The sequence below is a fragment of the Phascolarctos cinereus genome, unplaced genomic scaffold (genome assembly GCF_003287225.1).
Source record: "Phascolarctos cinereus isolate Bilbo 61053 unplaced genomic scaffold, phaCin_HiC Scaffold_2;HRSCAF=192, whole genome shotgun sequence".
Classification (NCBI taxonomy): Eukaryota; Metazoa; Chordata; class Mammalia; order Diprotodontia; family Phascolarctidae; genus Phascolarctos; species Phascolarctos cinereus.
Window position 1 is genome coordinate 373,759,311 of NW_027555625.1, and position 24,036 is coordinate 373,783,346.

Consider the following 24,036-nt stretch of genomic DNA (forward strand, 5'->3'; position numbering starts at 1 on the left):
AATTTTATATTAAGTTGAAGAGCTTTAATCTGAATTTTTTTTTGGTCGTGAAAATCTTTACAGAGTGTAATTTGTCAATAAAGACACATGGTGGCGCTGCAGAATAAGAAGGCGATTAAAAGAACTGCAAATCCTGCAGGCTCCATTAACCTAAATATAACAAAGACAGTACCGGAAGACAAGACTGCGGGGCTTAGACAGAACCAAGAGGTTTCCATAAGGACTATCCTGAATAACAAATAAGGACTTTATAGTTCCTTCCAAGAAACGATACTGATTGTATCAGGCATTTCTCTTGCCAAAAGGATTACGCATTGTGCACCCAGCCAAACAATGGAGACTGCCCCAGAGAAAACTCAGCGGAACAGGCAAGTGATATTTCTTATTGTAGCTTTTCTCTTGTCTGAGGCGCGTTCAGAGTCGGGGAGGTTTTCTGTGGCAGAGGAGATGGAGAGCGGCTCTTTTGTGGCCAATGTGGTAAAGACCCTTGGGGTGGGAGTGGGGGAGTTGTTAGCCCGGAGGGCCCGGGTGCTCTCTGAGGATAAAAAACAGCATTTACAACTCAATAGTGAGACCGGGGACCTTCTTATAAAGGAGAAACTGGACAGGGAGGAGCTGTGCGGCTCCACGGAGCCCTGTGTGCTGCCTTTCCAGATCTTACTGGAAAACCCTTTACATTTCTTCCGGGCTGAGCTCCAGGTCGAAGATATAAATGACCATTCACCTACATTTTTAGATATGGAGACATTTTTGAAAATACCAGAAGGTACTACACTGGGAACAACGTTTCCCCTGACGATCGCCCAGGATATGGATGTCGGAAAGAATGGTCTTCAAAACTACACAATCAGCCCTAACTCCTACCTCTTCCTTCGCACTCGCACTCACAGTGATGGGAGGAAGTACCCGGAGCTGGTGTTGGAAAAAGCTCTGGATCGTGAGGAACAGCCAGAACTCTCATTAACCCTCATGGCCATGGATGGTGGGTCCCCAGCGAGGTCTGGGACCGCCCAAGTGCGGATCACTGTTGTGGACATCAATGACAATACACCTGTGTTTTCTCAGTCTCAGTATGAAGTGCAAATTCCCGAGAACAGCCCCTTTGGTTCTCTGGTTGTGACTGTCTCTGCTCGAGATTTAGATGCTGGTATCTATGGAGATATAACATATACCTTATTCCAAGCAACTGCAAAAGTTAGTCAAACGTTTAGAGTAGACCCTATCTCAGGAGACATTCGACTGAAAAGAGCAGTGGATTTTGAGGAAATTCAGACATATGATCTATATATTGAGGCCATAGATGGTGGAGGCCTTTCGACAAAATGCAATGTCTTGGTCCATGTGACAGATCTGAATGACAACCCCCCCGAACTGACAGTGTCTTCATTTACCAGCAATATTCCAGAGAACTCCTCTGAAACTGTGGTTGCTGTTTTCAGCATCCGAGATCCTGACTCTGGGGACAATGGAAGGATGACTTGTTCCATCCAGGAAGATCTCCCTTTTGTCTTGAAACAGCAATTTGAGAACGTCTACATCCTCGTAACAGAGGAAACACTGGACAGAGAGAATAAGGCAGAGTACAATATCACCATTACTGTCACGGATTTTGGGTCTCCAAGACTCAAAACTGAGCATAACATCACAGTGATCATCTCCGACATCAATGACAACCCGCCAATATTTAATCAGACAGCCTATACACTCTACCTCCGGGAGAACAACAGTCCTGCTCTCCATATTGGCAGTGTCAGTGCCAGCGACAGGGACACAGGGACCAATGCCAAAGTCACTTATTCACTGTTGCCTCTTGAGGATGAAAACCTGCCCCTCTTCTCCTATATCTCCATAAACTCAGACAATGGAAATCTTTATGCCCTGAGGTCCCTGGATTATGAAGCCATACAAACCTTCCGGTTCACTGTGAGGGCTACTGATGGAGGCTCCCCAGCTCTGAGCAGCAAGGCCCTCATTCGTGTTGTGGTCCAGGATGAGAATGACAACTCTCCCTTCATGCTTTACCCACTGGAGAATGGCACAACCCCCTGCAATGACCTGGTACCCAGGTCTGCAGAGCCAGGTTACCTGGTGACCAAGGTGGTGGCCATAGATGGGGATTCAGGACAGAATTCTTGGCTTTCCTACCAACTGCTTAAAGCTACCGACTCTGGGCTTTTCACTGTTTGGGCCCATAATGGAGAAGTGCATACAGCAAGACCCATTAGTGACAGAGACTCCATCAAGCAGAAGCTCCTGGTGCTGGTGAAAGACAATGGACAACCACCTCTATCCACAGCAGCCACACTTAATGTGATTCTGGTGGATGGCTTCTCTGAACCCTACATTCACCTCTCAGATGCACCCAAGGAACAGGCCCAGACTGACTCTCTCACCATTTACTTAGTCATTTCTCTGGCCTCAGTGTCTTTTCTCTTTCTGGTCTCCATAATCTTGTTCATCTCAGTACGCATTTGGAGGAAAAAAAGAGATACTTTGAACAGTGGCTACTTTGGACCCCATGGACCTTCATCAGGTCACTTGGTGGATGTCAATGGAACTGGAACCCTGCCCCAGAGATATCAATATGAGGTGTGCCTGACCAGAGACCTGGGGACCAGTGAGTTCAAATTCCTTAAGCCTGCTATTCCCAGTGTACAAGCTCAGGGCTATGGAAAGAATTTAGAGGAAAATCCATCCTTTCAGACTAGCTTTGGCATCAATTAATGACCCCATCCTTTCTAAACAATGCATTCCATGAAGATAGTTTAAAATGATTTTTTCTTTTTTCTTATTAAGTTGTGCTATAGCTAACTTTTGTTTCATTTTATTCCATATAATCAGTAGTTTAGTGAAGTAAATATTAAACTTGTTTCCTAGACACTTAACATTTTCATACATATAGTCTATAGTCATTTCATTTAGATTTGAAAGGGACATTTGATGTTATATAGCCCAGCTCTTTTATCTTACAAATCAGGAAACTGAGGCCCAGTGAAATTGAGTGTCTTTTAAGGACAAATCTATTGCTTGTTGCTAATAGAAGGATGCAGTGTTTTTACAACAGCTTATGTTATTGATATTTTAACATAATGAAGCACAAATGTTTTCACATTTCCATTGCAAAGGAAGGTATGGCACTCTGATCAGCAGCACATATTCTAAAATTGGAATTATATAATGTTGAATAGTGTGACTGCTGCTCAAGTATGGCAAAGTCATTAAGTAACCCCACATTTTGGATAAAATATTTCACATATCCTTTTGACTGTTCTCCCATGTCTTTATATCAAACATGATTTAAGGGCTCGTGTGGAAATGCATTATGTTTTCTACAGTTACTAAATAATATTTCACTGAGCTTTTGAAACCATGGATTAAGTGGGTACAGGAACTATAATTCCACTCTTATGGTATTTTCAGGTTTTTTTTTTTACCTCTTGCATTTTCTACTGTAATAATGTAAGTTAAGGCCTACTACAATTGATAGCTCATTTTATCACTGGTTGTCCCTATGGAATGTATTTACAAAATGTGATATGGTTAAAAGTAATTTGTTATGGAAATTCTGGATGTAAATTAAATATCCAAGTATCCAAAAAAGAAATTGAGTTTGGAGTTTTTCAGTGTATGAATGGCAGCTAATTGCTGGTTGTTAACTGGATCTGAAACTATGATATGTTTAATATTTTGAGGTTGCATAGGTAGCACTTTTGGCTGAAATTGCCTCTATCTTCAGGGATATTATTATCCAAATATTTAAATTTTATCCCTTTTTATTCCTTACATTACTGTGATCTTATGATAGCGTCATTTTCTACAATGTCACTTTATTTGCTTCACTCCTTTTCATTAATTTCATTCATTCATTACTTTATATCAATAAGATACAATCATCTGACTATTTTATTATGCTAACCAAACTGCTGGAAAAATTGAATGGGAAAAATACCAGAAATATATCACCTTAGTGATGTGGAATTTTTTAAATCACATTAAAAATGAAATTAAGGAAAACTCTTCAAGGCTAATACATAACTTAGTGTGTATTCTAATAATGTTTAATGGGTACAATTCTTAATTCATTTTTATAAAGAGTTGCAGTCCAGATTCTCAAAAGCTTCAAATAATAATAATACCATCCCACCCCTCTCTATTTTAAGGCCGTGCACAGCCACTTGGGCATATGTGTGTCTGAACTTTGAAACATTCACTGTAATGTTGCGGTTTGGATGTGTTTGCGCATTTTCTTTATGCAGTCACTCAGTGTAATATATGTTTCTCCATCATTTCCCTGGCTTGCTTCTCTTGATTTTTTAAATACAAGTATGGGCTTAGAATCCTGTGGTACATTCAGGAATCTGGGAGTCAATCTTGTGGGTCAGAGGGCAGGGGATTCTGGAAATTCTCAACAAGCCTAATTTCTACCACTACCACCTACTCCCCATCCTCTTTTTTATGCTTGTAATTTGTGTAGCTCAGGAGTCACTTCCAGAGGCTTTAGGAATAAAGCTACTCTCCCCAACTACATAGCCTGTACAAGTGAATTCTGCTCCCCACTCATTCAAAATAAATCGTTTATCTCTTCTGCACTAAAATCCAAAATCCTGTGCAGCAGGAGAGTGCACACAAACAACACAAAGAAAGAAGGAATTTCTCCAGCCAAGGTTGAGCCAGATTTCCCTGAAATAATTATTTCTTTGTGAACCAAAAGCTAGTTCAAGGGGTCTAAGAAAACTCTTTCTGCTAGAAATGTTTTTGGTTTTTTAATAGAATATGTATATATACCTTTCTCTCTCCATATGTGTGTGTGTATTTGTCAGTATCAGCACCTGATGCTCTAGGATGCACCTGCCATCAACTGCCATGAAATCATAGTGCTTTGGGCAATTATGGGTTTACTTATCTGAAATATGGAGTTCTCAGACTCTAGAGAGTGATTGTCTGTGTTGATCAAGTACCAGACTAGTTCAAAACTGCAGGATGCCTGATTGCTGCCACACTTGTATGAACTTAAACTACCTTCAGGATGTTGTAATTTGACCTCAATAGTAGATTTAAGGACATGGATTTAATATGATTCCAGAAGATAAACCCAGATCAATAAGACTATTTCCTTGTCATCTTTATTTTCAATTTTTTTTTTTAGGTATGCTTAAGGGTACAGCAAATTTGCCTGTTGCTGCTCTAGTTTCATAACACCTGAGATAAGTGCAGCTTCCCAAGTTTTCACTGAAGTTGGCACCATACACTTGAGTCCTCAGTGGGGAGTAGGGAAGGCAAATCAATGCACATTAGCAGACTAAAGGCACAAACAGAAGGAAAAGAATGCAAAAATAAAGGGAGTGAGGAAGGAGCACAGTGACGAGGCAGAAAGTGAGAGGGAAGAAGAAAAGGGAAATGAAGAGGAAGAAGAGAAAGTGGAGACCAAAAAGATGTACACATGTCAGGGAGGAGGACCAAGAATAGGCTCAGGCACCACTTCTTAAGTTAGCATCAGGGTTTTTTTCTCCACTGCTTTACAGAGATTGGGTAACTTTGTGGTAGGTATATATACAAGGTTTGAGAGAAATCATTTGAACTATGAGGGGGAAAAAACACAAATCCTGGTTCAGAAATCCAATATGTAAAGTTTTCAGACAACTAGGATTTCACTTCTATTATAGAAATTCACATAGACAGAAATAATGGATAAAGAGCCAGATTTAGAGTAATGTTTCAAGTCCTGCCTCTGGCATTCACGAGCTGTATTACCAAGGGCAAATCACAAAGCTTGTCAGTCACCTCACGCAATTCTCTCTCAAACACTGTAATGGATCTATGGTTTCTTACATTCAGGAGTTCTTTCCAATGATGTAGACCTCAATCCACCCATGGGTGTCCATCCTGTGTGATTCTAGTTCATGTTCTCCCAAAATTTTGCCACAGAAGCTGCAACATGCTAATGATCTTCACACTTTCTTGTCCCGATGCTTTTGGAGCATTTTGGCTGTTAATCTATTATCTCTTCCTCTTGCCATGTGTCCAGCCTAACTTCTTTTCTTATCATGCAATTCCTTGATGACATACTTTACTTCTGTTTTTCTTTAGAGTCCCTTATTGGTTTTAAGTTACAGCCAGATCACACTCATCATACGCTGCCTTTCCATTTCCCTCTGTGTGATATATTCATATTTTGTTCTTTAGAGGCACTGGTATTCATTGTCTCATAACCACATAACAACACAATTCCCTAATTCTATAAATTCAAAATGAGCTACCAATCTTCATTCTTTTTTTTTTAGCTTGGAGTTTCCATATAAAGACTTCCCTACAGGACTGTAATTAAAGTTCTGGAGTCTCCATTTACCCCCACCAATGGAAGCCCAAATAAACATGAGCCAATCAACTTTTGACTTGATGGAGAGAGAAGGTGAGGGAAAGCTACCAAATAAGGGGCTCTAAAGTGGAATGTCACCTTGGTGATCCAGGATTTAAATGTATACAAGTCTAACACTTGGCAAAATAGCAAAAATGACAAGAGTAGTCAATGATCAATATTGGAGAGTTGCAAGAAGATGAGAAACTCTAATATGCAATTGGTGAAACCATGAACTGGTCCTACCATTCTGGAAAACATCTTGCAACTGTGTGGAAAAAAAAAATCATTAAAATGTTCATTCTCCTTGAACTAGTGATATCACTACTGGGAAATATCTCAAGGAGATCAAAGACATATAGCAATATATTCATAAAAGTACATTTGTTGTTTGTCATGGAAATATAGTGGTTGCTGATCATTGATCACAACTTGCTAAAATTTCACTTGGTCATCCTGGGCAAGTCATTTAACCTCTTGAAGCCTTGCTTTCTCTCATTTGTAACATTTGATGAGATTGGACCAGAAGGACTATAAGGTCCCTTACAAATCTATATCCATGATCTATACACAATAACTACAATAACATAAAGGAAAAGAATACTAAATCAAAGAAAAATACTTCATTATTTCAATAATTAATTTGGCCCCAGAGAAGACATGGGGAAATGAACCTTTACAATTTCTTTGGAGATTTGGGGAACACAGAATGTGAAATGTCACCTTTGTCTTTTGACTCATGTATATCACAAATATATACAACAAAGATTAAAGAAAGAGAAAAAGGACTCATCTCTCTCTCTCTCTCTCTCTCTCTCTCTCTCTCTCTCTCTCTCTCTCTCTGTGCGTGTGTGTGTGTGTGTAGTACCACTCTTTTATAGAGGAAAAGGACTGAAATCTAATAGGATAACCATCATTTCAGTGATTGAAAAATTATGCTATATTGATAGAATGGAATATTACTACATTGTAAAAAAAATAAAAAAAGGATAGTATTAGGAAAAACCTGGGAAGACCTCTATGAACTGATTCAAAATGAAGTGAATAGAGCCCAGAGAAGAACAAGCTATACAATAACAATTACATTGGAAGGAAAAATAACTTTGAAAGGCTTTAAAACTATGATAAATACAATGACCAGCCATGATTTCATAGTATTGGTGATAAAACATTATCACCTCCTAGGAGACAAGGAGTTGATTCACAAAATGAGACATATATTTTTAGAAATGGCTACTGTGAGGATTGCTTGACTATTCATTCTTGATGAAAGGCTTCTGTTTTATTTGGGGAGAGGGAATGGGGGAAGAAAAGAGAGAAAATGATAGCGACCAAAATTTAAAAAATAAAAGGGTCATTGAGGCTTTTAATAAAATGAACAGAAGGAAGCATACAAACAAGACAGCTTTGAAAATAACATGATGAACTTCAAAAAACTTAAGAAGTCTGATAAATACAATGATCAACCATGATTCCACAGGACTTGTGATGAAAGACAAAGTATGCTACCCAGCTCCTGACAGAGATTTGTCCAGTCTAATGGACTCAGGGTGCAAATATACATACATAGATATGTGTGTGTATCTTTTATGTATGTGTGTACACACACATTGTCTATGCAGGAATTTGTTTCCTTGACTGTACCATACATATTTGTTACAATACTTTTGACATTCTTTTCTCTTCCCAGTGGTATGTGGAGGTTGGAAAAGGACAAAACCAAATTTTGTCAATTAAAAAATTAAATTTAATTAATAACTAATATGTTGAATTTTATGTATATTTGGAGGGAGAAGCAAACTGTAGTTGATTCATTGTGGCCGAATGTGCAATCCCCTTTATTTGTTCTGTTTTATCTCTGGAAAAGCATATCTTATTTGGTGTTTGTGAGGCCCAGAACAAAAAAAAATAAAATTTTAAAAAATTGTCTTCTATGTCTAACACAGCCACTCTGTTTAGTTTTGATTAACTTGTTTTTCTTTGTTTGAAATATAAGTTCACTAATAAGAGGGGTATATCCATAAATGACTTATATTAAAAACAAAAGACACCAGTAAAAAGGTCTTAATAGTTATACAAGCATCTCATATATATATATGGACCTTATGGTTTGCCATAAGAACATTGAATGGTTTGAAAAAGTGTAAGTAACCAGAACGATGGTCATTTATACGTGAAAATAATATTGCAAATAAAGCAAACGATTAAACGCACTAAATCTCTATTAAAAGAGGAAACAGAGACTGTTTTATGTCACATATCACGTGTTGGGGAAACGCCTTTGGAATCAGATCCTCGCTATCACATTGTTTTCCTTATATTCTTGAGAACACGAAAGGTAGTATTAGGACACCTGGTGGCGCTGTAGGCTAAGAAGGCAGAAAAGAACAAAAACCCGATCGGATTTACTGATGCGGAAGACTGCATTATCTACAGAACACCCGACTGGCATAGTCAAGCAAAAGAGAAGATCCTTTGTTAGCTGTAGCTGGGGAGGAACTGGGACGGTGCTAGTTCCCCGAACAGTCCTGAGGTTACAGCCTAAGCGATCAGAGACTAAGGAGGCGTAGCTGAAAACCAAAGAGCTCACCGAACAAACAATGGAGCCTGAAGTGGGGACGACTCGGCGACAAAGGCAAGTTCTTCTTCTCCTTGTTTTTCTGTGGGCGTCAGAGGCAGGTTCAGATCCCCGGCGGTATTCGGTAGTTGAGGAGATGGAGAGCGGTTCCTTTGTAGCCAGTGTGGCAAATGACTGGGGGCTGGAGGTGAGGGAGCTTTCAGCCAGGTTGGGGCGAATAGTTCTGGACAACAATAAAGAGTATTTGCAGCTCAACCTGGAGACCGGAGATCTGCTACTAAAAGAGAAACTGGACCGAGAGGAGGTATGCGGCCCCACCGAGCCCTGTGTCCTGTCTTTTCAGATCTTACTGGAAAATCCCTTGCAATTTCTCCAGTTTGAGCTGCAAGTGCAAGATATAAATGATCATTCACCTACGTTTCTGGACACTGAAATGCTCCTGAAAATATCAGAAAGCACAACGCCCGGGACTTCATTCCTCCTAGAAACTGCACAGGATTTAGACGTAGGGAGAAACGGCCTCCAAAACTATACAGTTAACCCCAACTCCCATTTCCACATTAAAATCCAAGAAAGCAGGGAGGGCACGAAATATCCAGAGCTTGTCCTGGATAGAGCACTGGATCGGGAGGAGAAGCCTGAGGTCATTTTAATCCTCACGGCATTGGATGGGGGATCTCCACCCAGGTCTGGCACTGCCCTGGTCCGGGTCCTAGTTATGGACATCAATGACAATGCCCCTGTGTTTTCTCAACCTCTTTATGAGGTTCAGATCCCTGAGAACAGCCCCATCGGCTCCCTGGTTGTCAGAGTCTCTGCTAGAGATTTAGACACAGGAAATAATGGAGAAATAACATTTACACTCTTCCATTCATCAGAAAGTATACGCAAAACTTTTCAAATCAATCCCACCACTGGGGACCTTCGTCTAGGGGCACAACTGGATTATGAGACAATTCAAGATTACACAGTGAGAATTCAAGCCACAGATGGAGGGGGGCTTTCCGAGGAATGTACCGTATTTGTCCAGGTGACCGATCTGAATGACAACCCCCCAGAACTGATCATGTCGTCATTAACCAGTCCCATTCCTGAGAATTCCCCTGACTCTGTTGTTGCCATTTTCAAGATCCGAGATCCAGACTCTGGAGATAATGGAAAGATGCTTTGTTTCATCCAGGATGATCTCCCTTTCATCTTGAAACCTTCTGTCAAGAACTTCTACACCTCTTAACAAAGGGAGCTCTGGACAGAGAGAACAGGTCCGAATACAACATCACCATTACTGTCACAGATTTAGGTTCCCCCAGGCTCAAAACTGAGTACAACATCACTGTAATGATCTCTGACATCAATGACAATCCTCCAGCATTTAGTCAGACGGCCTACACACTTTCCCTCAGGGAAAACAACAGCCCTGCCCTTCACATTGGCAGCGTCAGTGCCAGTGACAGGGACTCAGGGACCAATGCTAAAGTCACCTATTCACTGCAACCTCCAGAGCCTGGAGACCTGCCTCTCTTCTCCTACATTTCCATCAACTCAGACAATGGTCATCTCTATGCTTTGAGATCTTTGGATTATGAAGTCACCCAAACTTTGCAGTTCACTGTGAGGGCAGCTGATGGTGGTTCCCCAGCCCTGAGCAGCCAGGCTCTGGTTCAGATTGTGGTTCAGGATGAGAATGACAACTCTCCCTTTGTGCTGTACCCCCTGCAGAATGGTACAGCTCCCTGTAATGACCTGGTCCCCAGGGCAGCAGAACCAGGTTACCTGGTCACCAAGGTAGTTGCTGTGGATCAGGACTCTGGACAGAATTCCTGGCTTTCCTATCAACTGATAAAAGCCATGGACCCAGGGCTCTTCATTGTGTGGGCTCATAATGGGGAAGTGCGGACAGCAAGGCCCATCAGTGACAGAGATGCCATCAAGCAGAGGCTCGTGGTGCTAGTGAAGGACAAAGGACAGCCACCTCTATCCACAGAAGCCACACTGAACGTGCTTCTGGTGGATGGCTTCTCTGAGCCATATGTGAAGCTGCCAGATGAGCCCAACGATGAGCCACAGACTGATTCCCTCACAATCTATTTGGTCATTTCTCTAACTTCAGTCTCATTTCTCTTCTTAGTCTCTGTCATACTCTTCATCACTGTATGCCTGTGGAGGAGAAAAAGGGGAGCTATAGAGCGTGGAAACTTTGCCACTGGAGGCTCCTTTCCAGGACACTTGGTGAATGTCAGTGGCACTGGGACCCTGTCCCAGAGCAACCAGTATGAGGTGTGTCTGACCAGTGGCTCAGGGGGAGATGAGTTCAAGTTCTTGAAGCCTATTATTCCCAATCTCTCTGCTCCAACTACTCTGAAGGATCCTGAGGAAATCACACCTTTTCCTAATAGCATTGGGTTCAGTTAGAAATTGAAAAAGAATGTTTTCAAGGATTGATGTACTCATTGATTTTTTCAATACTCTTCATGTCTTATAAAAGAATTAAATTAATGAGTTTTTCCTTCTACATATTCTATTCAGTACAATATTGATTTGATTAATTAACTAAGTCTTTAACCATTTTATGCATGCCACTCCCTCATATACCCTCCCTTGTTTTTGAAATGGAATTTTACACTTTATGTTGGAGCTCAAAAGGACACTGATCAATTGATACTTGACATCTGCATTCTTGTAGCTTATCTTCACTTCCAATTCAAGACATCACCCTCCTGATGTCATTGGTCCTCTTCAAGAACGAAGGACAAACAACAATAGAATATCCCTTAGCTTTGAAGAACTGAGCCCCTTTAGTTTCTCTGTTCTGCTCTATATCATCTACTGTTTTCTATATCTTCCACAACAGCATGCTTTCTAGCCTTTTTAATGTTCAACACAATAAAAATGGTGTAAGTAAAGGCAATAAGCTTTTTCTGATAGCAGAATATGTCCTCTTGATTCTCTTGTGTAGTTGGTATTGTTGGGAATGTTTGGGTTTTTATCATTGTGATTCAACGTGTATCTACACTTCCCCCCCCCCAGATGTATTGTAATCACATGGATAAGGTTTTCTTATAATATTTTTTTTTGAGATTTCTCACTAGAAAGTTGTTGACAGAGTGAAGCATTTTTTTTCAGCAACAATGACTGAAGATCATTCTGAAGTGTTGTGGCTGAAAAATTTTAACATGTCCTTTAGCTTGAGAATGGATTCTAGACAGAGGGTCAATGGCCTAGGTGGAAAAAGGCAGAAGTAGGATTTGAATCTAGGTTTTCTGACTCCAAATCCATTAGGTGGTTCCACTATTCTATGATGATCCCCATCAAAGAAGTCAGAAATCCTTGGAATATTGACAAAACATTATTGAAAGGACAACAACTTTCTTCATTGCTTCATTATGATATTCCCAACTATAATCATGTGGGTTGGAAAATATGCATGATGAAAAGAATTTTATGTTACGGAAGAAATATTTTAAAGCCCATTAAAAAGAAATGTTATAGGACTTTGCCTACTTTTACAATAAAATCACTTTTAAGGAGTTTTGAGGAATTTATGATGTAAACCAAGGTTTAATGATGACAGGTTTTTTCCTATACAACTACAACAATCAATTAAACTAACATTTAATTTGAAATGCCCAGAACTCACATTTCAAATAATTGCAATTTCATATAAGTGAATTGAATTCTAAGGTTAGGACATCATATTCTCAAAATGATTCTTATTTTCTATATTTTTAACGTGGTGTTGAATGGACCAAGTTTACCTTGTGCTGAGATATTCATCTACCAATAGAGATAAGTGTAGCCAGAAAGAACAGGCCTCATGACCATAAACACCATTCTTCACACATTCATTCTTCATGAGTCCCTATCATGGATCACTTTGAATTGACTTTGTTGCTAAATTGCACCAATGAGGCAAAAGAATATCCATGAGTGACAAGCCTTTGTAAGCCTAGGATATTGGTAGGGGAAAGTGGAAGGAAATTGAAAAGGAAAAGAGCATAAGAAAAAAAAAAGAAAAAGAGGTAATGCAATGGGGGGGGAAGAGAAACTATAGAGATTCACAGGTTGTTTTCCTTTTTTACATCCCTCTTTTTCTGTGCTTTTGGTATGGGAATGTTTGTCTTTATCAAGTTTATAGTAAACAAAGCAGAAAATTAGAGAAAAGGAGAAAGTATAATGAAAGCAATGTTCATGTGAAGGATTGCTTCAAGCATCATTTGATTTTATCAATGGTGTTGTTTACCTACCCTAAATTATAAAGTTTTAAAAATATTATAGTATAGTCTATGAAAGCCAGTCTAGTCTCATGGATAGAGCAGACTTCCCAGTTAGAAAGACTGGAATTCAAGTCCCACCTCTGAGATATGCTACCAGCTAAGATTTCCTTTTTAAATTAAATTAATTTTTTTCAATGAAAAAAATTCTATTTTCTCTTCCTTCTAGAGAGAGAGGAGTTGGGGGGAGGGAGGGAGGGAGGAAGGGAGAGGGAGAAAACAAATCATCCCTGGCAACAAATACACAATCAAGGAAAATAGATTCCTATATTGGATGTGTGAAACAAATATGTTTCTCCTTCTGACCAGTGAGTCCATATCACCTCTCTGTCAAGAGATAAATAGCATTCATTTCCATAGGTCCTCTGGAATCATGGTTGTTCATTGTGTTGATCAGAGTTCTTTACTCTTCCAAAGTTGATTACTTTATAATGTTGTTGTTATATACAAATTGATCTCCTGGTTCTGCTAACTGGGTTCTGCATCAGTTCATAAAAGTTTTCCCCAGTTTCCTTTTTATTGCATCTTACAACTCTGTAGCATTCCACTTCCTAGTTGATGGACAATCCCTTCATATTCAGTTCTTTGCCACTATGAAAGAGTTACTATAAATATTTTTGTACATAGGGGTCTTTTCCCTTTTTCTTTGGTTTCTTCTAGTTATAGGGCTAACAGTAGTATCACTGAGTCATAGGGTTTCTGTAATTTAGTAAAATTTTGGGCATAGTTCAAAACTGCTTTCCAGAATGGCCGGACTAATTCACAACATTAATGTGCACTAATGTGCATGTTTTCATAAATCATACCCAACATTTGTATTTTTCTGTTTTTGGTCAACTTTGCCAAGCTAATGAGTTACTTTAATTTGTGTGTCTCCAATTATTAGTAATTATTTCATGCATTTTTTGTATTGGTAACTTGGATTTCTTCCTCTGAAATCTGCCTGGTTATATCCTTTATCAATTGAGAAAATGCTCTTATTCTTCTAAATTTGAATGGTTCCTACACAACTTGTAAATAAGACCCTTATAAAAGAAATTTGCAGGAAAAAATTTCCCCTCCCCCAGAAGAAACATAAATACTTCCAGAGATATTTACATGGTCACTTCATGACTAGATCCTGAAGACTTTATAATAATTTTAAAAGTCTAAGTACCTCTTTCATCTTTATAAATAAGCTTTAAAATAAAAATTAACTAGATATCTTTAATCATCTCATATGATCTCAGCATTTTAAAAAGTGCCTGTGGAAATAGACGTCTAGTAGGGCAAAAGATATAGATAAATCTGATTTACAGGATTCTTGTAACCTTCCTGGCATTTTCTTCAGTTCTCAACTGTTCCTTAGAACTATTTGAGATCATAACTTCTTTCTGAAGAAGATTCTGCTGGCCATAGTTTACTCATTTTGAGTAGTGTTGATGAAGCTATGAAAGTACTCTCCTTCCAAGTCCTTATCACTGTGTATGGATGGCCCTGGGTTTTTAAAGATCTTCTTGTCAGATTGCAAGCTTTGGCAGGTCCTGTGCAATTGAAAAAAAACAAAAGGTTAGGATATGGACTTATGCTTGATTGTAGGTCTGTCATCCAAGCAACAACCTAGCTAAGTTTATAGTTATCCACAGGTCGGCTGCAGTATTGTGACTTTTTCACCCATAGCTAGTGTCCTACACCAACTATAGAGCGTTATGATAAACGGATTTCTCGCATCTGAGAGATATAGATCCTTGACAGTTCTCAGGGCTTTTTCGAAACCCACAGATCCTAGAGCCAGAGTTCCAACTTCACTCTCTCTAAGGACACGCTCCCCATACGATGATAATGTTTTAATCAAGCTGACGAGATACAATAAGGAGATTTTTGTTGAGGTTGTGAAAGAAGCCGTTTAAGTCTTCGAAAGGACACGAGGTGGCGCTGCAGACTATGAAGAAGAAGAAAAAGAGGAGAAAAAAATTTCAGATGTCAGTTCTAATAGGCTGAAATTCAGGCAGTCACAGGGCATGCGTTGTTGACCAGAGCTAAGAGGAGGAGCGAGAAGCCGAAAGGCGTTATTCATCTTTACATTTCGGAGGCTTTAGACCGGCGGATTGCTATCGACGTAACCCTGAGGTGCTGTTGGAGGCCGACCTGGGCCCTACTTGCTGAAAAGAGGCCACCGAAAGAACAATGGAGCCCCGAGAGGAGTCAATTCCACTTCAAAGGCAAGTTCTCCTTCTTCTTGTTTTGCTCTGTGTGTATGTGTCGGCTTCCGAACCCGGGAGGTTTTCAGTGGCGGAGGAAATGGAGAGTAGATCTTCTGTAGGCAATGTGGCAAAGGCCCTGGGCTTGGAGGTTGGGGAACTATCTGCCAGGGGTGCTCGGATTACTTCCAAAGGCAAAAAACAGCACTTACAGCTCAACATTCAGACCGGGGATCTCCTTCTAAAGGAGAAACTTGACCGGGAGGAGCTGTGCGGCCCTGCGGATCCCTGTGTGCTGCCTTTCCAGATTTTACTGGAAAATCCCCTTCACATAATTCCTGCAGAACTGAGAGTGCTAGATATAAATGACCACGCGCCCATGTTCCCAGACAGTGAAATGCTCTTGAAAATCCGCGAGAATAGCCCACCGGAGTCTCTATTTTCTCTGAAAAACGCGATAGATTTGGATGTAGGTATCAACAATGTTCAGAACTACACAGTCAACCCCAGCTCCCATTTTCGTGTTCACACTAGAACCCGCAGTGACGGCAGGAAGTACCCAGAGCTGGTCTTGGACAAAACCCTGGATCGTGAGGAGCAGCCAGAGTTCGCTTTAACCCTCACAGCAGTGGATGGTGGGTCCCCGCCCAAGTCTGGGACAGCCCAAATCCGAGTCCTGGTTGTGGACATCAATGATAATACTCCTGTATTTGCTCAGCCCCAGTATGAGGTTCAGATTCCTGAGGACAGCCCCATCGATTCCCTGGTTGTCACTGTGTCTGCCAGAGACTTGGACATAGGAAGCAATGGTGAAATCTCGTATGCACTTATTCAGAGTTCGGAGGAGATTAGCCAAACGTTCAAAGTAAACCCCTTCTCGGGAGAAATTCGACTGAAAAAACAAGTGGATTTCGAGATGATTCAGTCATACGAGGTGGATATTGAGGCCACCGATGGTGGAGGCCTTTCTGGAAAATGCACTGTCCGAATCCATGTAATGGATTTAAATGACAATCCTCCAGAATTAGCCTTATCCTCTTTAAATAGCCCCATCCCCGAGGATTCTTTTCAGGTCGTCGTCGCTGTTTTCAGCATTTCAGACCGGGACTCAGGAGACAAAGGAAAGATGGTTTGCTCCATCCAAGATAATGTCCCCTTCATCCTAAAATCGTCTTTGGAGAACTTCTATACCCTGGTAACTGATGGGGTCCTGGACAGAGAGATCAGAGATGAGTACAACATCACCATTACTGTCACGGATTTGGGATCCCCCAGGCTTAAAACCGAGCAAAATATCACAGTGCTGATCTCCGACGTCAACGATAACTCTCCAGTGTTTACTCAGACAGCTTACACGCTCTATCTCCGGGAGAATAACAGCCCTGCCTTCTACATTGGCAGTGTCAGTGCCAGTGACAGGGACTGGGGTTCCAATGCTAAAGTCATCTACTCTTTGCTGCCTCCAAAGACTGGAGATCTGCCCCTCTTCTCCTACATCTCCATCAACTCAGACAATGGACATCTCTATGTTCTGAGATCCCTGGATTATGAAGTTATCCAAGCTTTCCAATTCACTGTGAGGGCAGCTGATGGTGGTTCCCCGTCTCTGAGCAGCCAGGCTCTAGTTCAGGTTTTGGTAGAAGATGAGAATGATAACTCTCCCTTTGTGCTGTACCCCCTGCAGAATGGCACAGCTCCCTGCAATGACCTGGTGCCCAGAGCAGCAGAGCCAGGTTATCTGGTGACCAAGGTGGTGGCTGTGGATAGGGACTGGGGACAGAATTCCTGGCTTTCCTATCAATTAACCAAGGCCACAAACCCAGGACTCTTCACTATGTGGGCTCACAATGGGGAAGTTCGAACAGCAAGGCCCATCAGTGATAGAGATGCCATCAAGCAGAGGCTCCTGGTGCTGGTGAAGGACAATGGGCAGCCACCTCTGTCCACAATGGCCACACTCAATGTGCTCCTGGTGGACGGATTCTCTGAGCCTTACTTGCAGCTCCCAGATGCACCCAAGGAGCAGGCCCAGACTGACTCCCTCACCATTTATTTGGTCATTTCTCTAGCTTCTGTCTCCTTCCTTTTTCTTGTTTCTGTGATTCTGTTCATTGCTGTGCACTTGTGGAAAAGGAAGAAGAATGCCACTGATGGCCTTCAGCTTAGGCCCAATAGTTCATTCCCAGGCCACTTTGTGAATGTTGGGGGTACTGGGACCCTGTCCCAGAGCTACCACTATGAGGTGTGTCTGACCAATGATTCTGGCACTGGTGAATTTAAGTTCTTAAAGCCGATTATTCCCAGCCTCCCCACTCAGGATAGTGGAAGAGACTTGGAAGAAAGCCCTCCTTTACAGGAGAGCTTTTGGCTGGGTTAAGATTCTGCCAAACTGAGATTTTCATTATATATTATTTTATTATATTATTATATTATATATTCATTTTGTAAACCCTTTTCTATTGTGTTTCTTCAACTAGCTAATTAAATGTATCTTTAAACTCATTTGATCTTTACCTAATTTGGGAATGGAGCTCTTTCCTACTTGTCCTAGCTCTTATTCCAGTGCTACAAAGCACATTGCTGTCCCCAATCTTGTTTTAAGGAAGAATTAGTTTATAAATTGAATTTGTATTATACTATAGTGTATCTTTTCTGCATGTGATTAATTACTTTTTAACACATAGAGAAAAATTGAAAAATGAATTTTTTTCACTCCCAAATGTTTGAAAAAATATTTAATTTTCTTCAAAAAGCTACATATATTTGAGTGTGGCTATTATGCACAGAAGGTTCCCAAACGTTTCCTTTACAAGAAAAATTAATTAGAGGTATAATAAGTTAAAGGACACTTGCCCAAAGCCTTGTTTTAGTATCTTTGAACCCAAATAATAGAGTTTTTGAATGCTATATTTCTCTTTTGAGTGAGGGCTATATCCAGATATGAAAATTGAAGTGACAGTCCCAGATAATCAGTAAATTTTTGTCAATAAACTACTGGCAATTGAGAAATCAACATATCTTTATGTCATCAGAGTCAGGTTACAGGGTAAGAGTCAGTCTTCACTTCATCTTGTTTGTGAAAATGTGTTTTTTTTAAAATTTCTCTCACAATAATCTCTGTACTTTTTTTTAAATCGTATTTTAACATTTCCTTTTCCTTATTCTTGTCTCCTAGTATGGAAGTATTTCTGAACATTTCGTGTTTTAAAAATACCTATCAACAAATGTGTACAATTAATATAGATGCAACATAGATGTAAATTTTTATTTAGTCCACAGTACTGCTAAACCCACATTGTGGAAATTTAATAAATATTTATGAAGCTGGACTTTGCTAGGCCCTTATTGGCACAAGATGTGTCCTAATCTGAGCACTTTAACATGTCTATTTCAGCCATATTTTTGATTGACTGATGATTACCCAGTTCAACCTGACAGTGTTCCAGAGTGTCATTTAATAGAGCTCCAGTTCCAATGTCCCTAATTTAGAAAATGTTTTAATGTTCACAATCAGTTTTATATAATCTTAACAATAACCTTTATGGATGTATTTTCTAGTATAGGTATCACTTTTTTATTGAAATTTATTTCAATTTGAATTTATTTTACAGTATAAATTCCATGTGTGCTCCAAACAGATCGCTTTTCCTTTATTGTTTTGGGTGTACATTGTAATTATGCTTGGCAATTTAAATTAAAAGCTAAGAAATATGACCAGACCAATAAAGTGGAAGTCTGGATGAACTTGGGAAAATGAAAGCCAGTTTGCTTAATTTCCATTAAATAAATGAATTCAGATTTAATTAACTAAAATAATTAGTGTTGTCTGAATAAAAATTTCATCTTCACTGTTCAATCAGGCATCATGCAGATATTTTCTCTATCTGTGCTTTACTGATCCGTATCAGCTATTCATTTTGTGAAAATTTACCCTGAAAATGTTCAGCTCTCCACTTTACATTTATCCTTTTCTATGTAAATGAATAGTATAGTTTCCCTTGCTGTCTGGGTGGATTGTTCTCAATAATAAGCTGAGAAATATTAGAAGGTAAATTTGATGAAATAGATTTATGAAATAAAAAGATACTATGAAGCTCAAGAAATGAATAAAAATCTGAAGTGATTATCTGAATAAATAAAAGCTTGGCTTGACTAAAATGCATATTGTTTTAATTACATCTCCATTCTTTTTTTTTTAACCCAATATGAGCCCTTTAATATTCTGATGTGTTGTTGGGTAAGTCATTTCCCCTGTCTTAGCCTCAATTTTACCATTTGTAAAATGAAGAATTATATCTCAATAAAGTTCCATGCAACCCTAATATTTTGTGATTCTATGATGATTCAATCAATTTTATTAAGATACATTGGGCTAGAATTCAAGAATTTACGTGTCTTTCAACAAATCAAGTTACAAGCAAAATACCACCTATGCTATTCATGGAACATAAAGAAAGCTAAATAAACAGGGATGATTGACTGAAAATACAGCCTTACTGCAGACCATGTTATCCAGAAGTTTTCACAAAATCTTTGCTTCCTGCAAAGTCAGAAATGATAGCATCCAATGAAAATATTTTTATATTGAAGCAAAAGTGTTAACTACCTGTTTAAGTTATGGCTGGTTCAAACTGGAAACCCCTTGTATCTGTGAACAACCTCATTGACAAAGTGAATTATGTTCTCTCTATCCATAATTGAAAAGTATGTGGGGAAGACAACATGACTTCTTTGGTTTTCACAAGCACCATAACTAAAGTGGATTAATAGGCAACTAATTGAGGCATAGATAGAGTACGGGACTTGTAGTCAGGAAGAAGTGAGTTTGAATCCTACTTAAGAAGCTTACTATTGTGTGACCCTTAACAAGTCACTTAAACTTTCTATGCCTCAGTGTCCTCATCTTTAAAATGGAACTAATAATAGCATCTACTTCACAGGGTTATGAAGATTAACTGAGTAAAAATATGTAAAAAACGCTTTGCAGACCCTAGAGCTCTACACAAATGTTAGCTATTACTGTTACTATTTTGCCTGAAAGGGTATATATTTTCCTATTGAAATGGATTTGAAGAGTAATTTGTCAATAACGACACGTGGTGGCGCTGTAGACTAAGAAGGCTTATAAAATATCGCAGATCTTGCAGACTGCCTTGCTCAGAGAAAACAGAATACAAAAGACACTGACGGGAAGGGAACGTTTTCCAAGCCATAACTGAGACTAAAGAAATACATGTAGTTGCTATCTGCGAGCACAAATAAATTCATCACAATCCCTTGGACCAAGAAGCCAGGTTGGATTGTACCAGCGATTTCTCTACTAAGAGGCTTGCGTATTGTATGCCCCACCGCAACAATGGAGACTGCGCCACGGAAAGCTGGACCGAACAGGCAAGTGGCATTTCTTACTGTTGCTTTACTCTTGTCTGAGGCGGTTTCAGAACCCCAGCAGTACTCAGTGGCAGAGGAAACTGAGAATGGTTCCTTTGTGGCTAATGTTGCAAAGACCCTGGGGCTAGAGGTAGGGGAGTTGTCATCCCGAGGGGCCCGGGTGATCTCTGAGGATAAAAAGCAGTATTTGCAGCTTAATCGCGACACTGGGGATCTTCTCATAAAAGAGAAGCTGGACCGGGAGGAGCTGTGTGGCCCTGCCGAGCCCTGCGTGCTGCCTTTCCAGATCTTACTGGAAAACCCTTTTCAGGTTTTCCGGGCTGAGCTGAGGGTAGAAGACATAAATGACCATTCGCCCACCTTCCCGGAATCTGAGATGATTCTGAAAATATTAGAAAGCACTACGCCAGGTACTGTGTTTCCACTAAAGATTGCCCAGGATTTAGACGTTGGAATAAACAGTCTCCAGAATTATTCCATCAGGCCCAACCCCCATTTCTTCGTCCGCACTCGCGCACGCAGCGATGGAAGAAAGTTCCCAGAGCTGGTGTTGAATAAAGTGCTGGATAGGGAGGAGCAACCTGAGCTCGCTTTAACTCTCACAGCGGTAGATGGGGGGATTCCACCCAGATCCGGAACAGCTCAAGTCCACATCCTGGTTATGGATATCAATGACAATGCCCCTATCTTTGCTCACACCCGGTATGAGGTTCAAATCCCAGAGAACAGGCCCATTGGCTCTCTAGTAGTGACTGTCTCTGCTCGAGATTTAGACACTGGAATCAATGGGGATATAGCTTATGCCTTATTCCAAGCTTCGGATGAAGTCAGTCAAATATTTGGAGTAGATCCCATTTCCGGAGAGATTCGACTCAAAAAACAACTGGATTATGAGGCAATTCAAAAATATGAGGTGGATATTGAAGCAACCGATGGCGGGGGCCTTTCTGGCAAAAGCACTGTTGCGGTTCAAGTAATGGATCTGAACGACAATTCCCCAGAGATGATTGTATCGTCACTTACCAGCAATATCCCAGAGAACTCCCCAGAGACTGTGGTGGCTGTTTTCAACGTCCGAGATCGCGACTCCGGGGACAACGGAAGAATGATGTGTTCTATCCAGGAAGATCTCCCTTTCTCCCTGAAACCAACTTTCAAGAACTTTTATACACTGGTCACAGAGGGAGCCCTGGACAGAGAAAGGAGGACTCAGTATAACATCACTGTTACTGTCACGGATTTAGGGTCCCCGAGGCTCAAAACCGAGCACAACATCACGGTATTCATCACTGACGTCAATGACAATCCACCAGTATTTACTCAGACAACCTATGCACTCTACGTCAGAGAGAATAACAGCCCTGCCCTCCATATTGGTAGCGTCAGTGCAGAGGACAAGGATGAAGGAACCAATGCTAAAGTCACCTACTCCCTGCTGTCTCCTGAGACTGAAGATTTACACCTCTTCTCTTATATCTCCATCAATTCCGACAATGGACATCTCTATGCTCTAAGATCCCTGGATTATGAAACCATGCAAGCCTTCCAGTTCACTGTGAGAGCTGCTGATGGGGGCTCTCCAGCCCTGAGCAGCCAGGCTCTGGTTCAGGTTGTGGTCCTGGATGAAAATGACAACTCTCCCTTTGTACTATATCCTCTGCAGAATGGCACAGCTCCTTGCAATGACCAGGTGCCCAGAGCTGCAGAGCCAGGTTACCTGGTGACCAAGGTGGTGGCTATAGATAGGGACTCAGGACAAAATTCCTGGCTTTCCTACCAGCTACTTAAAGCCACAGACCCAGGACTATTCACTGTGTGGGCTCATAATGGGGAAGTTCGCACAGCAAGAACCATCAGCGACAGAGACACCATCAAGCAGAGGCTTCTGGTTCTGGTGAAGGACAATGGGAAGCCACCTTTGTCCACAGCAGTCACTCTGAATGTATTCCTGGTAGATGGATTCTCTGAGCCACATGTACAGCTCCCAGACACAAAGAAGGAGCAAGTCCAGAATGACTCCCTCACTGTTTACTTGGTCATTTCTCTCATTTCAGTCTCATTCCTCTTCCTGGTCTCTGCCTTCCTTTTCATAGCTGTACGTCTATGGAAGAAGAAAAGAAGTGCTGCAAATGAAGTTTGCTTGGGGACCAGTGGCCCTTATTCAGGCCACTTAATGGATGTCAGTGGCACAGGGACTCTTTCCCAGAGTCACCAGTATGAAGTGTGTCTGACCAGTGGCTCAGGGAATGGAGAATTCAAATTCCTGAAACCCATTATTCCCAGCCTCCAAGCTCAGAATACTAGGACAGACTTAGAAGAAAACCCACCATTTAAGAGTAGCTGTGGCTTCAATTAGAGGTATGAAGTGATGACAATGTATGTGTGATTCTGTCATATTTGCTATGGACATTGCCCCAGTAGATCTTTATTGCTTGAATTATTAGAGAGTTACTGTATATACTACTCTTTGAAAGTTTTTTGATTTCTGCAAGTTGGACATTCCAGTCATCTGGATACTCATGTATTGCCTTCATTTACATTATCTTTATTTTGAAATCTGAGGACAGAATTTTGTTCGGCTTTTGAGTAGCAGCTCACATTTAGGCCCTAACCCCACCCTCTGAGCCCATAAGAACACGCTTTGTGTTGTAACTTCTATCTGCCTACCACTAACCTTTGCGGAAACAATGAAGATGAGTAAAATGTGGATGCTACATGCTCTTAAGTTATCACGGATTTAGCCAATCTTTGTTATCATTTGTACTTCACAGTTGCTTATTCTCTTCCCATATTAATACAAGCAATGCAGTGCTTTGCTCTACAGAGTGGTTGTTTTTTTTCCTGCAAAAGGTGGTAATTATTCTAAGGCTTAGAAGTTTCTCTTGGTAAATACCTTTTATTATTATTTTTTGGCAATTGGGGTTAAATGACTTGCCCAGGGTCACTAGTAAGTGTCAAGTGTCTGGTCTGAGGCAGGACTTGAACTCAGGTCCTCCTGATTTCAGGGTCGGTGCTCTATCCACTTTGCCACCTAGCTGCCCCCAAATGCCTTCTTCAACTCCATGTCCACTTCCATGTGACTTGTTAGAAATAAAATGATCATATGCTTTCTTGAAAATTAACCTCATATACCAACTGAAATAATTTTTATACAACAAACATAAACATACTTAAGGAACCCAGACAATTTTCATCAAATGCAATTTTAAAGAGGATTTCTATGTGGTTAGCTCATACCCAACAAATAATTGGAGCATCCAT

General features: G+C 40.4%; 4 protein-coding genes across 4 annotated transcripts; all 4 read left to right on the forward strand.

Moving 5' to 3' along the window:
- The first annotated feature begins 77 nt into the window (after positions 1-77).
- On the forward strand, positions 78-3,604 carry LOC110220795 (protocadherin beta-14-like). The gene has a single exon (XM_021004989.2). It carries the CDS (start codon positions 334-336, stop codon positions 2,722-2,724), a length of 2,391 nt encoding a protein of 796 aa, XP_020860648.1. The 5' UTR covers positions 78-333; the 3' UTR covers positions 2,725-3,604.
- Positions 3,605-8,594: 4,990 nt separating this feature from the next.
- On the forward strand, positions 8,595-13,298 carry LOC110220933 (protocadherin beta-14-like). The gene is given in 2 exon segments (XM_078150493.1): positions 8,595-10,159; positions 10,162-13,298. Coding segments are annotated over 2 exon segments (2,388 nt in total). The 5' UTR covers positions 8,595-8,955; the 3' UTR covers positions 11,346-13,298.
- A 129-nt stretch (positions 13,299-13,427) lies between these two features.
- Positions 13,428-19,718, forward strand: LOC110220879 (protocadherin beta-16-like). Its single transcript, XM_021005121.2, has one exon. The coding sequence runs from the start codon at positions 15,371-15,373 to the stop codon at positions 17,759-17,761; it is 2,391 nt and encodes a 796-aa protein (XP_020860780.1). The 5' UTR covers positions 13,428-15,370; the 3' UTR covers positions 17,762-19,718.
- Positions 19,719-20,412: 694 nt separating this feature from the next.
- LOC110220881 (protocadherin beta-4-like) lies at positions 20,413-23,596 on the forward strand. The gene has a single exon (XM_021005123.2). It carries the CDS (start codon positions 20,741-20,743, stop codon positions 23,129-23,131), a length of 2,391 nt encoding a protein of 796 aa, XP_020860782.1. The 5' UTR covers positions 20,413-20,740; the 3' UTR covers positions 23,132-23,596.
- The last annotated feature ends 440 nt before the right edge of the window (positions 23,597-24,036 follow it).